This window comes from Trichoderma evansii, assembly GCF_050947405.1.
Source record: "Trichoderma evansii strain SZMC 28006 chromosome Unknown GGI43scaffold_23, whole genome shotgun sequence".
In the NCBI taxonomy this organism is placed as follows: Eukaryota; Fungi; Ascomycota; class Sordariomycetes; order Hypocreales; family Hypocreaceae; genus Trichoderma; species Trichoderma evansii.
The window spans coordinates 299,482-313,522 of record NW_028145183.1 but is presented as its reverse complement, the minus strand read 5'-3'; the positions used below and the strand labels follow the sequence as shown (position 1 = coordinate 313,522).

General features: G+C 50.3%; 4 protein-coding genes across 4 annotated transcripts; 3 read left to right on the top strand and 1 right to left on the bottom strand.

Moving 5' to 3' along the window:
* Positions 1-538: 538 nt before the first annotated feature.
* On the top strand, positions 539-8,775 carry GGI43DRAFT_202308 (1-phosphatidylinositol-3-phosphate 5-kinase). Its single transcript, XM_083200092.1, has 3 exons — positions 539-7,402; positions 7,468-8,072; positions 8,146-8,775. Exons 1-3 carry the CDS (start codon positions 683-685, stop codon positions 8,240-8,242), a joined length of 7,422 nt encoding a protein of 2,473 aa, XP_083057071.1. The 5' UTR covers positions 539-682; the 3' UTR covers positions 8,243-8,775.
* Positions 8,776-8,890: 115 nt separating this feature from the next.
* Positions 8,891-10,162, top strand: GGI43DRAFT_387148 (ERMES complex subunit MDM12; the record flags this gene model as incomplete). The annotated part of the gene is made up of 1 exon (XM_083203887.1): positions 8,891-10,162. The coding sequence occupies one exon, from the start codon at positions 8,891-8,893 to the stop codon at positions 10,160-10,162; it is 1,272 nt and encodes a 423-aa protein (XP_083057070.1).
* Positions 10,163-10,232: 70 nt separating this feature from the next.
* On the bottom strand, positions 10,233-11,309 carry GGI43DRAFT_202303 (ESCRT-I subunit protein VPS28). Its single transcript, XM_083200091.1, has 3 exons — positions 11,110-11,309; positions 10,782-11,018; positions 10,233-10,698 (listed from the first exon to the last, which is right to left on the bottom strand). Exons 1-3 carry the CDS (start codon positions 11,191-11,193, stop codon positions 10,303-10,305), a joined length of 717 nt encoding a protein of 238 aa, XP_083057069.1. The 5' UTR covers positions 11,194-11,309; the 3' UTR covers positions 10,233-10,302.
* Positions 11,302-13,971, top strand: GGI43DRAFT_414513 (mRNA-binding ribosome synthesis protein NOC2). The gene has a single exon (XM_083207048.1). It carries the CDS (start codon positions 11,573-11,575, stop codon positions 13,880-13,882), a length of 2,310 nt encoding a protein of 769 aa, XP_083057068.1. The 5' UTR covers positions 11,302-11,572; the 3' UTR covers positions 13,883-13,971.
* The last annotated feature ends 70 nt before the right edge of the window (positions 13,972-14,041 follow it).

Below are 14,041 nucleotides of genomic sequence, written 5' to 3'. Positions count from 1 at the left end.
GTATGAGCTTCCAAGAGCTGCTTAGCAGTGACATTTTATCAATAAAAATATGGAGTGACACATATTATTACCTATGCGATTTAGTACAAGTACCTACAGCAGGCATGTGTATAGATGGAGCTATAAGTACTATTAGAAGATAGCTTACCTGGACCGCTGCCGAGCTAGACATGTACTCTGTACGATAAGCTGCCACATCTAGTCGGGCATCCGTCAAATCAGGCTTTGCTTTGTTACCTCTACTGACGACATATTGGAGCCCCTCGCCAAAGGTGATCCTCGCAGGGAACTTTGGCCTGCATTCCGCTTCATGCACCCGCCTTGAGCCTCTCTGCTCGCATATTCCCGCCTGCAGACTACCAGCCCTTACATATGCGTACATACGGCACCACATACCTGACGTAGGTACCGCCGCCGCCTCAGCAGCAGCAGAGCTCCCCGCGGTAGCATCGCAGCTGTGACAAAGCAGTTTGTCGCCCCAACCCTTCCGAAGCGCCGCCCTCAACGGTCTCGACTGCTTCGCTTCGCCATCTCTCCTACACCACCATGCTGGCGACGCTGCGTATGCGCCTTCGCTTGGAAATAGACGTCTAAGCGGCGGGCGGGTGTTGAAGCAGCAACACCGCTCTTACATGCATAGAGCCAGAGCAAGGGTATCCAGATAGAATCCATTAACAACACCATGGCGAGCCATACATCCACCTCGAAACCCTTGGACGCCTCCTCCTTCTCCGGCTCGCTCATCTCTCCTACACACTCACAACACCGCCGCGACTCCGTCCACTCGGTCTCGGTGAGCTCCACCTTGGAAAAGGAACAGCTGGCGCACGCCCTCGACCAGATACACACCACAGCCAGCCGGACCGACTCGCTGACCACGTTCAATGACTTTGCTCCTCCTCCCGTGGTGGTCGCAGATACCGAGAGCCGGGGAACGGTACAGCAAGGCCTGAGCGGGCTCTACAGCCGCTTTCGAGAGGCAGTTGGTGCTAGCAGCTCGTCCAAGGCTGCGCAGCGGGAGAACGATGCTGAGAGGGTGGAAAAGTCAGGCAGAAAGGCATCATCGGCTGGCGGCGAAGGGCATACCTCGAAGCCATCGATATCGTCTCTAAGCCGCGCCGAGACTACAACCACCATATCTATCGCAACATCTCAGCTTCCAAGTGATGTTTCCTCTCCCACAACATCCACCAACCCTCTCGATGGCCGGCCTGCTGCACCCAAATCTGGAAGTATCAGCCTGATTAGTGGCTCCAAATCACATCCCTCTAGTCGACAGAGCCTACCAACAAACGCTACAAGTCCTATAACTGCCGGCCCTACCATCGCCGGCCCCTCAGCGAGAATACGAGATGCCAGCCGTAGCTCTGTCCAGACTGATGACGGCAGGACTCCGAGTGACTTGCAGACACGCCTCTCTTCTGTCGACTCACCAACCTTGTACGATCCCAAAGAGGGCAGCATTCCTGCAAGGGTGCGGAGGGATAACAGCATTTCCAGTGCTGAGAGTGGGAGCGTTGAAGCTCCGTTGAGTCCAGTCAAGGGGAAAGCCCCCCTCATGTCACCATTGCAGCCGACCTTTCACTCACGAACTCCATCTGCAGCATCGTCTCTGCTATCTCCCGATGATGTCCGACGAAAGCCTGCTGTTATTGATCGTATTAGCCACCCAAACCATTTAAGATACTCAGCTTCGAGAGACTCGTCTGTCGACCGAGGAACGGCTGAGGCTAGTCCTATTAGCACGTCTGCCCATAATTCGATTCATCATAATTCTTTCACTCAAGAATCTAATCCTCAACGCTCGCGATCTGGCGATATCCGCATCCCAGGTACCACAGCCGGCCATCAGGGAGCGTCGGACCAGATGAACGCCCAGCTAGACAGAATGCGCAGACAAATACTTAGCAAAGAATTTTGGATGAAGGACGAGACCGTCAAAGAGTGTTTTCTTTGCCAGACTCCATTTACAGCGTTTCGCAGAAAGCATCACTGCCGGACCTGTGGCTTCATCTTTGATTCCAAGTGCACTATTGTCATTTCAGGTGAAAGATTTGGTCTTCCTGGCTCTCTCCGGGTTTGCAAGCGCTGCCTTGATGTCATCACTCGGCGGTTTGATGCCAGTGGCTCCGAGGACTCTGGAGATGAGCAGTCTTATTTACCAAGAATATTTGGATCGGAAGATCCCAGAAAATCAACAGTTGCTTTTGCCCAGCCTCTCAAGGAACCAGAGACATTGCAGAGCCCAGAGACTTCGAGACCAGTAACAACACCAATGATGACAATACCAGCAACCCGGCGGGTCAATGAATCTAATAATACCTCTTCTGTTCTGGAAATTGGCGCTCCACAGCTGAGTCGGCCGAGCTCGTCACGGTCGCTCAAGTCTCTTTCTTCTGGTAGACCACATTCGTCTGCTGGCCATAAGAGACATATCTCAAAGCATGGACTGTTAGGAAAGATCAAGCCGGATCAAGCTCCTTTTCGAAGAGGCATTCAAGAAGAAAACTCCAACCGAACAAAGTTCCCAGCTTTCCATGCCGACAACATCATCGACCCAGAATTAGCAGATTTCATGTCGGATGACTCGAGCGGAGATGAGCAGCAAGTCGGCAGTATTTTTGCGACTCTCGCGTCGGCCGAGATACCCCCTGCGGGCTTTGACCCTGACAAGTCAAACCTTTCATCGCTCATGAATTCAACAAAGAAGCACCACCGCCATAAAGGGGGCGAGAAGAGCATCAGCGGAATGAGCCATTTCAGCCGAAGTGGATTTGGGCTTGACGAGTTGACGCCAGGCTTTGCTAGCCACCGTAGGTCAACTCGGCGACGCAATCACAGTAATGTTAGCGGCAGCGTTCACCATTTTGGCTCTCCCCGTCCCAAGTCCTCCGTTTTCAAGGGTCCGTCAACATCATCGGAGATGCTGTTTCCTGTAGATGCCCCAAACCACAGCGGGACCCAGTTGACTAGAAGCAACTCGCTCCAAAAGCGCAAGGAGGCCAAAACAAAGCTCAACGAATCTAGTTTGAGGCACGTCGACAGGCTCCTCTATCAGCTTTTGGTTGACGCCGATATACCTAACCCTGAGGCTTGGCAAAAGGCGCTTATTCCTATTCTATTAAAAGCGACGGACGATGTGTCCCCGGACGTGGCAAATGGCGAATCCATGGATATTCGAACCTACGTGAAGCTCAAAAGAATTCCAGGAGGTAAACCTGGCGATACATCCTACATCTCTGGAATAGTCTTCACCAAAAATCTTGCACTGAAGAGCATGCCACGCAAGATCACAAACCCCAGGATCCTACTTGTTGGATTTCCAATTGAATATCAGAGACACCAGCAGCAATTTATGAGCTTGGAGCCGGTCATTGCACAGGAGAAAGAATTTCTCAGAATCGTGGTCCAGAGAATCGCTCAACTCAAACCTCATGTTGTGCTTGCGGAAAAGACCATTTCTGGTTTGGCTTTACAGTATCTCTCAGATGCCAATATTGCGGTTGCTTTTAACGTTAAACGATCAGTCATAGCGGCTGTTGCCCGCTGCACCGAGACAAAGATTATCGAATCCTTTGACATGCTGGAGGCTCAAGTTGGAAGGTGCAGTGCCTTCGAGGTCAGAACATTCGTGAACAATGATTATCCAGGCCGAAAGAAATCTTACATTTTTCTTTCGGGATGCAGGCGTGAGCTAGGGTGTACCATCACCCTTCGAGGAGCCAGTAATGCCCTTCTCGCGAAGATGAAATACATTACCGACTTCATGGTCTATGTTGTGTACAATCTCAAACTCGAATCCAGTCTTCTACGGGATGAGTCTGTTGAGCCGCCTGAGGCTAACGAATCTGCCTCATTGTCTAATTCTTTCCCAGCATTGAATGATAGCATTCGTTCATTGAACTCGGTACAGTATTCGACCAACAGTGGCGGAATTGGCCCAACTGTAGTCATCAACCAACCGTCTAGTGAAGGTGATCCACCTTCGCAGGTCACCATAGAAAGCTCCTGCCTCGGAGACACTGATGAAGCTCCTACTTCGCAGCCTTTGTTAGATCCAGCCAGCTCTGAGCCACCTAAGCTGCTATCGCTGCATGAGTCTCATATCCACGACTCTACATTTAGCCAGGTACCAGATGATGTGCCCATGCCAACTTTCTATAGCGACATGGTGTCCAAGTATGAGACCAAGATTCTTTCGGCTTCGCCGTATGTGCGGTTTACTCAGCCGTATCTTCTTATGAAAGCTCGTGAGCAAGAAAGGCGTCTTTTGTATCTCAAACGTCTTAGAGATCAAGATATGATCGAAGAAGATTTCGAAGAAAAAGCTGATCCACCAAACTTTCAACTTATTAAGCCAGAAATGGTCGAAGAGCTGGGCCAGAAGGCACCCCGTCAGATAATGGAGATTCTTCATGCGGTGCACGATGCCGAGTATGACAAGGCTCTCTATACTTATCAGACACAAACCCGCCAGTGGGAAACGTATATTCAAGGCAACTTGGACTTATTTGATCCTTATTCTCACCAAAACATCATCATTCTATATTCCGTCATTTGCACTGAAACGAAGATTCCATGCACGGAGCCCGTATTGGTTGGCATCAATTTCTATGATGAGCAACGTGAAGATGCAGACATGGATCCGGACTGCACTCTCGGCCAGTATATCGAACACCTGATTAACAGTAAAGATGAAATTTGTGACTCCAACGGATGCGATCGCAAGATGGTCCAGCATCATCGCACTTTTGTTCATGACCAATTTCGAATCACCGTGTTTGTGGAGTATCTTCCAAATGCTCCTCCTAGGTCACCTGAATTGGGAGATGGGATTTCTATGTGGACTTATTGCAAAACCTGCCAGAAGGACTCAGAAGAGACCGCGATGTCGGAAACTACGTATAAATACTCTTTTGGAAAGTACCTGGAGCTCCTTTACTGGGGCCGTGGCTTGCGTATGAAAGATGCTATGGAATGCCCCCACGATCATCAAAAAGATCATGTTCGTTACTTTAGCTTACACGACTCTCGTGTTCGAATTCACTGGGATCCAATCGACCTTCTCGAAATTGTTGTGCCGCGAGCGCGACTCACCTGGAAAGTGAGTAACGATCTGAAGCTCAAGAACGAAATCTTCGCAAAAATGGATGAGCGCTGGGCAAAATTCATGGCATCTGTGAAGGCCCGGCTCATGAGCATTAGGATCGACAGTGTCCTTCCTGAGAAGGCTGAAACTTGCAAGGCAGAGCTGGAACGGCTGTCACAAAAGGCTCAAGAAGAAGAAGCCCTTATGGTCCATCGTCTGCAAGAGATCTATGTCAACTCCAAATACTACGAGGTTGTCCCATTCAACATCCTCGTTCGAGAAATGTTGGAGGCAATCACCGAATGGGATCAAATATTTGCCACGTTTGAGGCAGACTTCTTAGGAGACAAAGACATGCGGCAACTTACAATGCTCCAGCTAAAGAAGTTATTTTCCGACAACGAGTCTAAGGAGTCACTTGCATCTAATGAAGGAACGGAATCTGCTGCAGACAGCGAAGAGCGTCCATCGCAAACCTTTTCTGAGCCAGAAGAAAAAACCTCCCAAACGGCGGATTTTACAGACAACAGTATGGAAGCCAGCACCACTTCTACAAAACTGACCAGTGAGAAGCTTGATGTCGAAGAGATGCAAGTTCCACCTGTGACGGAGGACGCTCTCGAGCATGCTCAGCCGCTAGATCTGGCAAGCTCAGCGCCTGTTGTTATCAATGATCCCCAAGCGGCTGCCAACAGTGAAGATACAAAGGCTGCGGTGGCGGCAATGACTCCACCAGACGGAGCATCAGTAACGCCATCTCCTGCGTCGCCGGTTCGAATGGCTCGCAGTCCCACAAATTCATCTGCATCTGGACAGTCTCTTGCTGAGAAGATTGAGGCAAGCCGCCGTGAGAAAAGTTTACAACCAAGGCAATCTGAGGACTCCAGTGAGAGACTCGCCGATATGGAAACACCCAGACAAGTCTCAGAACAGAGTATTCGGCGAAAGTCTGCCACTAGCACTTCGCCACCAATAACTAGAACTATATCACAGCCCTCGCGCACGCTGTCTAGGCTACAGTCACTTGGCAAGTCAATCGGCGGCTCTTCCGATTCTATCTCGAAATCCTCAGAGCCTGCCAACTCAGATCAACAGTCGGATGGGGGGTCTATCAAATCGGATAAAAAACTATCTGATCGACTCGGCTTGAATGTACTGAAGAATCGGAGCAGCAAGATGACTGGGTCAAGTATTCCTCGCATGGTCCAAAATAAGAAGAAAGAATCAAAAGTCACCACTCTGGCAAAACACTTTGAACAGCTCAGTAGAGAGTTCAGCAGAGAATTTGAAAAGGAACGCATTCGAGACCGTAAGAAGCGTGCCGCCAGCATGCGGAATCCTCGTCCTATGCTCCCCAAGACATCGACGCAGGCGATTGTGCAAGTGTACGATAACGTGAATGAAGCGTTTGACGAACCGGCTGTGACCAGCGAACCAAACACAGAGCATGATGTCGAGACACGATCACAAGAAACGTCGTCCACTCCTCTAGAAGGAAAAGGAGGGTCGTCTAGGCTAGAGTCGCAGACGGAACCGCCAACTCCCAGCGAGCCTCCTCTGCATTCAGATAGCCAGCCTCGATGGGACGAAGATACCACTCACGTGAATACGAGCCAAGGGATATCAGATGACGAAGGTGGTGGTAGTGACGCTGAGCCCTCGGTATCTGATGAGTTTATGCCCGACATTAAAGAAATTGCTGATTCCAATGCCGAAATTCCACTTGAGCTTCCAAAGCATCAAAAGACAAGCCTAATGAAGTACCTTACCAACTTTTGGGCTGAACGATCAGCCAGCGGGTGGCCTGCGCTGGAGTATCCCGTCAATGCCACAGATCACATTTTTGTTGACTCAGACATCATTGTTCGGGAAGACGAGCCTAGCTCGGTTATTGCGTTGGCCCTCAACAGCGATGATTACAAGGAAAAACTAGCCAACATCCGGCGAGATGCGCACCAGACTATGATGCGGGAAGCAGACAGCATCATAGATGAGAACATGGACGGCAATATCGATGGCGATCCAAAATCAGCACCAGTATCAGATAACCCAGATTGGGCTGCTGACGAAACGGAGTTGGAGAAGAGTTTACTTCGCGCCACCGGCACGCATCTTAAGTATCAGTTCAAGGAAGGCGCGGCTGTTATGACTTGTAAGATTTTCTACGCAGAACAGTTCGATGCTCTGAGACGAAAGTGTGGTGTTGCTGAACGTATAGTGGAGTCGTTGTCGCGATGTCTTCAATGGGATTCAAAAGGTGGTAAAACAAAGTCTGTCTTTTTGAAGACGCTTGATGATCGACTGGTTTTGAAGGTAAGAAAAAAAGAGCCTTGAAAGCATTAAGCGTAGTAGTCCTTACTAACAGTATTTTCTCCTAGTCTCTCTCGACTATCGAGACATCTGCATTCTTACGATTTGCTCCAGGATATTTCAGTATCATGGCTGAGGCGCTATTCCACGATTTGCCGTCTGTAATCGCCAAGATGATGGGATTTTTCCAAATTCTCATCAAGAATCCAGTGACAGGGACAGATATTAAGCTGGACTTGCTGGTAACGGAAAATCTCTTCTACGACAGATCTCCGACGAGAATCTTTGATTTGAAGGGTTCCATGCGAAACCGCAAAATCCAATCAACAGGCGAGCAAAATGAAGTGTTACTGGACGAAAATATGGTGGAATACATCTACGAATCTCCTTTATTCGCGCGCGAACACTCCAAGAAGCTTCTTAGGGCGTCAGTTTGGAACGACACGCTGTTTTTGGCGCGACAGAACGTAATGGACTACTCTCTAATGATTGCGGTTGATGAGAGGAGAAAAGAGCTGGTCGTCGGCATCATTGATTGCATCAGAACGTATACGTGGGACAAGAAGCTTGAAAGCTGGATCAAAGATCGTGGTTTCGCAGGTGGTGGTCGGAACAGACCGACTGTGACCAGTCCTAAGGAGTACAAGTCTCGATTCAGAGAGGCCATGGCAAGGTAAGACTTTTTTATTTCATCGGCTACAGCCTTTTGATAATAGTGCATTGGCATGCTAAATCTCGATTCCTAGATACATTTTGCAAGCTCCTAACTGTTGGCATCTTTTCAATAAGCCTCAGTATAACATGTATTACAATCAGGCCAGATTTGAGGACGCAGAGGCTTGAAAGGCGTTTGATTTTAAACCAAGCGAATAGAACTTGGGCAGTGCGCTAAGAAGCATTAACAGCCTGTCGGCTGGATTTCTCTTTTTTATCATGGCGTTGGCGAATTGGTACTCATCCTCGCCTTTGTTACTTTTCTTCCTTTATCAGGTTAGTCTTCAGAGATGTCGAGGCTTTTTTCCAAGCGGATGTGTTTTGGTTGGGGGGGGGGGGGGATGAGATGAATGAAGAGGCAGTGAGATACCCTAAATGTTTATCACAGAGTTTAAAGCTGGATTAGAAAGGCGACGCTGCGAACAGATCAGCTCAAATTGTGTAATATTATGCTACGAAAAAAGAAACAGCATTTTTAGGCATTGTTTTCTTTTGTTAGATAGCGATAATATCTTTTTCTAACTGGACGCTAATGAAGCGAGAGCGTAACTCATAATACTTGCTTGGTCTCTCAAAACCTGCAGCCTTAGAAAAACTCATACTATGGGCCCGCTAATAAGTGAGGCTCACTTTACACTTTCTGAGCGAACAACTTCTCTTTATCAATCATTTTATGCCCACTGCTACCAATGCTGCCGTGCAGCTTTTTAATTTATTATAATCCATTTAATGTCTCAATAAACATCCTCTAATATTTCCACACCTGACTCACTCCAAATGTCGATTGATCTAAATTGGGAGACGCTCACAAGCGGTCCAGACGGCGATGCGCTGGCCGAGAGCATCAGGACCTTCATCCACACCAAGTTTCAGACGGTGCAGCTGCCGCGGTTCATCAGATCCGTCAACGTCCACGGCTTTGATTTCGGCACGATTCCGCCAGAGCTAGAGCTCAAGGATATTACAGATCCCCTGCCGGATTTCTACGAGCAGGATGACGATGATGACGACAGCGAAGACAGCGATGAGGATGAGGAGAGCATCGCTGAGAGGGAGAGGCTGGCGGCGGCGGCAGCGATGATGGAGGCCCGCAAGCGCGAAAACGGCCTTAGGGAGGCGCTGAAGAGCGACGTGAGCAGCCACGATCTGGGGAGGGCTTTTCTGGGCACATCGACGCCGGGAATCCTGGGCGGACCGGGGAGGAACTATTTCCAGGCACATCTAGCTACGGGGACGCAGACACCGCTGGCTGCCGTTGCGGGTGCACACCTGGGAGGGACGCCCTGGATGGGCTCTGCGGCTGGGTCGGAGGCGCAGACGCCATATCATAGCAGGGAGGCATCGCTGAGCTCCATCGACAACTTCCAGGCGGCGCTGGATCCGGGGGTGGCAGGGCTGAATCTGGGAGCTAAATCAGATGTTTCGAGCACGCTGGGTCAGCCTTCGAGGCCATCTACGAGCCATGGGCAGACCAGCGGCGGCGGCTCTGCGATTATCGATGACGACGATGAGGAAGAGGGCGGCAAGCGGGCTGCTGAGCGGGAGGCCAAGGTGGAGGACGTGCAGGCGGTGTTTCGGATCCGGTATGCCGGCGACGTGAGGCTAAACTTGACGGCGGAGATATTGCTGGACTATCCAATGCCGAGCTTCGTGGGAATTCCGCTGAAGCTGAATATTACGGGGTTGACGTTTGATGGGGTGGGCGTGCTGGCGCATATTCGCAAGAGAGTGCATTTCTGTTTTTTGAACCCCGATGATGCGTTGGCTGCGGTGGGACCGGAGGGAGATAAAGAAGAGGCCATAGCGGGAGAAAGTAATGGAGGAGGAGGAGAGAAGAAGCAGCAGCAACAGCAAGGACAGCAACAGACTGGAGGGAGATTTGGTGGACTGCTGCAGGAGATCAAGGTGGAGAGCGAAATTGGAGAGCGAGAGAGCGGAAGGCAGAGCTTGAAGAATGTGGGAAAGGTAGAGAGGTTTGTACTGGAACAGGTGAGGAGGATATTTGAGGAGGAGTTTGTGTATCCCAGTTTCTGGACGTTTTTGGTCTGAATCCGAGAGAGTCTGGAAGGAGGTTTGCATTACCATCACATCATGGCCATTACTGGATTTTCTGTTTTATATATATAGACGAGGGAAAGGGAATATTTATGCTGCTACAAGATGATTGAAGAGATAAAAAAAAAATGGTATCATGTCAATGTACGTCTAAAGCCCTGATACGCCTGCTGGATATCCAAATCCAATTCCCTCGCCTGTTGCTCGCTAAGTTCATCCGATGCCTTCATCTGGTTTAGAGTAATGAGCCACTGCACAATCTTGCCCCTGTTATCGAAATCTTTATCCGTCACACGGTTCACCGATTGGATCACATCCGAGAGGAGAGGGTGCAGCTGATCCTTCGACAGCAGGCCAAGCTTGACGGCGTCGAGGAAGGTGATGAACTCTTGCGTCGCTTCCAGGATGAGCACGCCGCTGGTGTTGTTGGCAGCAGCTGCGGGTGCTGGTGCCGGAGCGGCGGAGGATGCGGTGACGGTGGTGGACGGCATGCCGACTCGGAGGCGCTCAGTTGCACGGGGGACGTCGAGCTTTTGTGCAGATGTCGAGGTTAGTTGAAGTTGCTTATATAGTTTTGATTGATCCCAATATCAGGTTCATTAGTACAACTTACATCCCATTTGGCCTTGAATTCTTCGAGATCCTTAAACTCGTTTGCAATTGTCTCATCTGCCAGAAGCGCCTTATACTGCCTCAATGAGCGCTCGCAGATGTCTGTGTATTCAGCTTCCGGGATCGCATCCTTCAGAAATGCCTTTTCCAGCTCATCAAGCGTGACTATGATGCTAAACAGTTCGCCAAGAGAGTCTTGGAGATCGCGCTCAGCGCGGGTGTCGGTAAGTTTCACCTCCTACGTGGTTGAGATTTGGTTAGCTACATACACATCATGCCAAGAGAGCGGGGGAGGGGTCCAAAGACGTTCAGTTATTATGATTACTTACTTCATCGAGGTTTATGGTGGCAGACAGACTCGTATTTGGGACGTAACTATGGGGAGTTGGCGCGTAGCTCTGACGCGTGTTCATGATGGTGGATTGAGACGAGGCATCGAGGAGCCGCGAAGCTGTGACGATGCTTGGTGGGATATAAAGATGGTGGTGACGGCACTATTAACGGGCCACCCATATTACGCTGAGCTACTGTAGTTGAGGCGCTAGAGGTGCTAGCACTTGTAGCCCACTAAAGGCACTACTGTGGCTGGCAGAATTATTGACCGCCCAAATTCTTGTAGTGGAGCTGCTTTATCGATAATGATCGCTGTCGAAAATTTTTGGAAAGTGCAATTGGTACGTAGAAGCGCGACGCTTTTCGCCTTTCCAAGCGGCATCATTTCTTTTTCTTTTTCCTTTGCTTTTAGAATCAGCAACTTGCAGCTCTGCCAGTAGCTGCAAAAGATTGCCCAACATGGGTTCCTCCAAGAAGAATTTTAAAGCGACAAAAAAATTCGAAAAGTCGCATCTGACTGGTGTTTTAGACAAGAGAAAGGCTGGCGCGAAACTGAAGCAGAAGCTGCAGATCAGGAATAAGCAAAAAGAGAAACGAGCTCAAGATGCCGAGTATTTGAAGGGTTCGAAAGAAGGCGAGGGCGATGCCGCTCCCAAGAAACCTGCCGGCAAGGTCAAGAAGGTCACCGAGATGAGCGTCGACGATTTCTTCTCCGGTGGCTTCGAGGACATCATCGACAAGAAAGACAAGGCTGGCAAACTCGGCAAGCGAAAGCGAAGCGAAGCCAAGGAAGAAGAATCTGAAGAAAGCGACTCTGACATGTCAATTGGTGCCCAGCCCGTTGCGAGCGACAGCGAAGATGGCAGCGACGACGACGATGAGGGTGCACTTGGCATGAGCGCAGAGGCCATGAAGGGCCTTGCAGAGAAGGATCCAGAGTTTTTCAAGTTTCTGAAGGAAAACGACCCCGAAGCGTTGGATTTCGACGAAAATGCAGACTTGGCCGAGGTCGACGAACTCAGCGCCGGCGAAGAAGACGAGGAGCTACCAAAGAAGAAGAAGAAGAAGGGCAGCAAGACGGAGGAGGAGGCAACACAGAGCAATGAGCTGACTCGCAGCACTATTGCAGGCTGGAGGAAAGCAATGGAGGAGACCAAGTCTCTACGAGCAACCAGACAAGTGGTGCTCGCTTTCCGATGCGCAGCCCACCTTGACGAAGCCGATGAGGAGGGCCAGGCTGATATGCGATGGTCCATCAACAGCCCGGAAGTCTTTAACGATATTCTGCTTCTTGCTTTGAAGGAAGTTCCTCTCATCTTGAACCACCACCTCCCTATCAAGGAGTCAGCAGCGGGCAAGGTCTACGTCCAAACAGAGGGCAAGAAGTTCAAGACATTATCTCTGCTCTTGAAGTCTTACATTGCCTCCATCATGCACCTCCTCAACTCGCTCTCAGATGATGGCACAATCACCGTCACCCTTTTGGCGATTGTAGAGATTCTCCCATATCTGCTATCTTTCAAGAAGCTCATCAAGGCTCTGTCCAAGGCCATGGTCAACCTCTGGGCGCAAGCCTCTGGCTCCCACTCATCGCGAGTCACTGCTTTCCGTGTTATTCGACGACTCGTCATCATCGGAGACAAGGGTATCCGCGAAACCGTCCTCAAGGCCGTCTACCAGGGCCTCGTCCAGGGCTGCCGAGTCACCAACCACAACACTCTTGCCGGAATCGACATGATGAAGTTTTCGGCCGCCGGACTCTGGGGCATCGATCCTGCTGTCGGCTACACCACTGCCTTTACTTTTATCCGACAACTCGCCATTCACCTTCGCAACAGCATCGTCAACAATAAGAACGATTCGTTCCGTATGGTCTACAACTGGCAGTTTACTCACTCTCTTGACTTCTGGGCCCGCGTTCTCGCCGAGCACTGCACGCCTTTGAAGGAAGCCGAGGCCGGCAAGGAGAGCCCGCTGAGGCCACTCATCTATCCCCTCGTCCAGGTTACCCTCGGCGCCATGCGTCTTCTCCCCACATCCCTATACTTCCCTCTCCGCTTCCACCTCATCCGCTCTCTGCTCGTCCTTTCACGTGCTGCCGACGTCTATATCCCGCTTGCCTCGCCTCTCCTAGAAGTGCTCAACTCTGCAGAGATGAAGAAGGCTCCCAAGGCATCAACACTCAAGCCGATGGACTTTGCCGTCGCTTACAGAGCCCCCAAGTCATATCTCCGCACACGAGTCTTCCAGGACGGCATCGGAGAGGAAGTCGTCGAGCTCATGAGCAGCTTCATGTACACTTGGTCGACCTCCATCTCATTCCCCGAACTCGCCCTCCCCGTCATTATCCAGCTCAAGCGATGGCTCAAGCAAGTCAGCGCCAAGTCCAGCGGCAACAAGAACTCCAAGCTCGTCTCACAGTTCTCCGTGCTGGTGCAAAAGCTCGAGGCAAACGCCAAGTTCATCGAGGAGAAGCGTGCCAAGGTCGATTTTGCGCCCAAGCACCGAAGCCAGGTCGACGCCTTCCTGAAGGACTTTGATTCTGCGAAGACGCCCCTGGGTGCGTACGTCGTTGGCCAGGCTGCTGCCAGAGCCGAGCGCGCAAAGGTCCTGGCTGAGGCAAGACAGGAGGAAGAGCGAAAGAGAAAAGAGGACGAGAAGGGTGAATCACCGAGCGACGAGGAAGAAAACAGTGATGAGGATGTAGATATGGACGACGAGCTTGCAGGGGAGGAGGATGATGAGGAAGAGGAAGAAGATGACGAGTAGATAGATCTTTGTATATAACCTGATGGATGTCAGATAATATTAGGGAGTTTGGTTCCAGAGTTTAAAAATAAAGATTTGAATTTTTGTCACATTGATATATATACGAGTCTTACGCTCCATTTTACGTCATATCACGACATTCACATTTACGAATTCAAA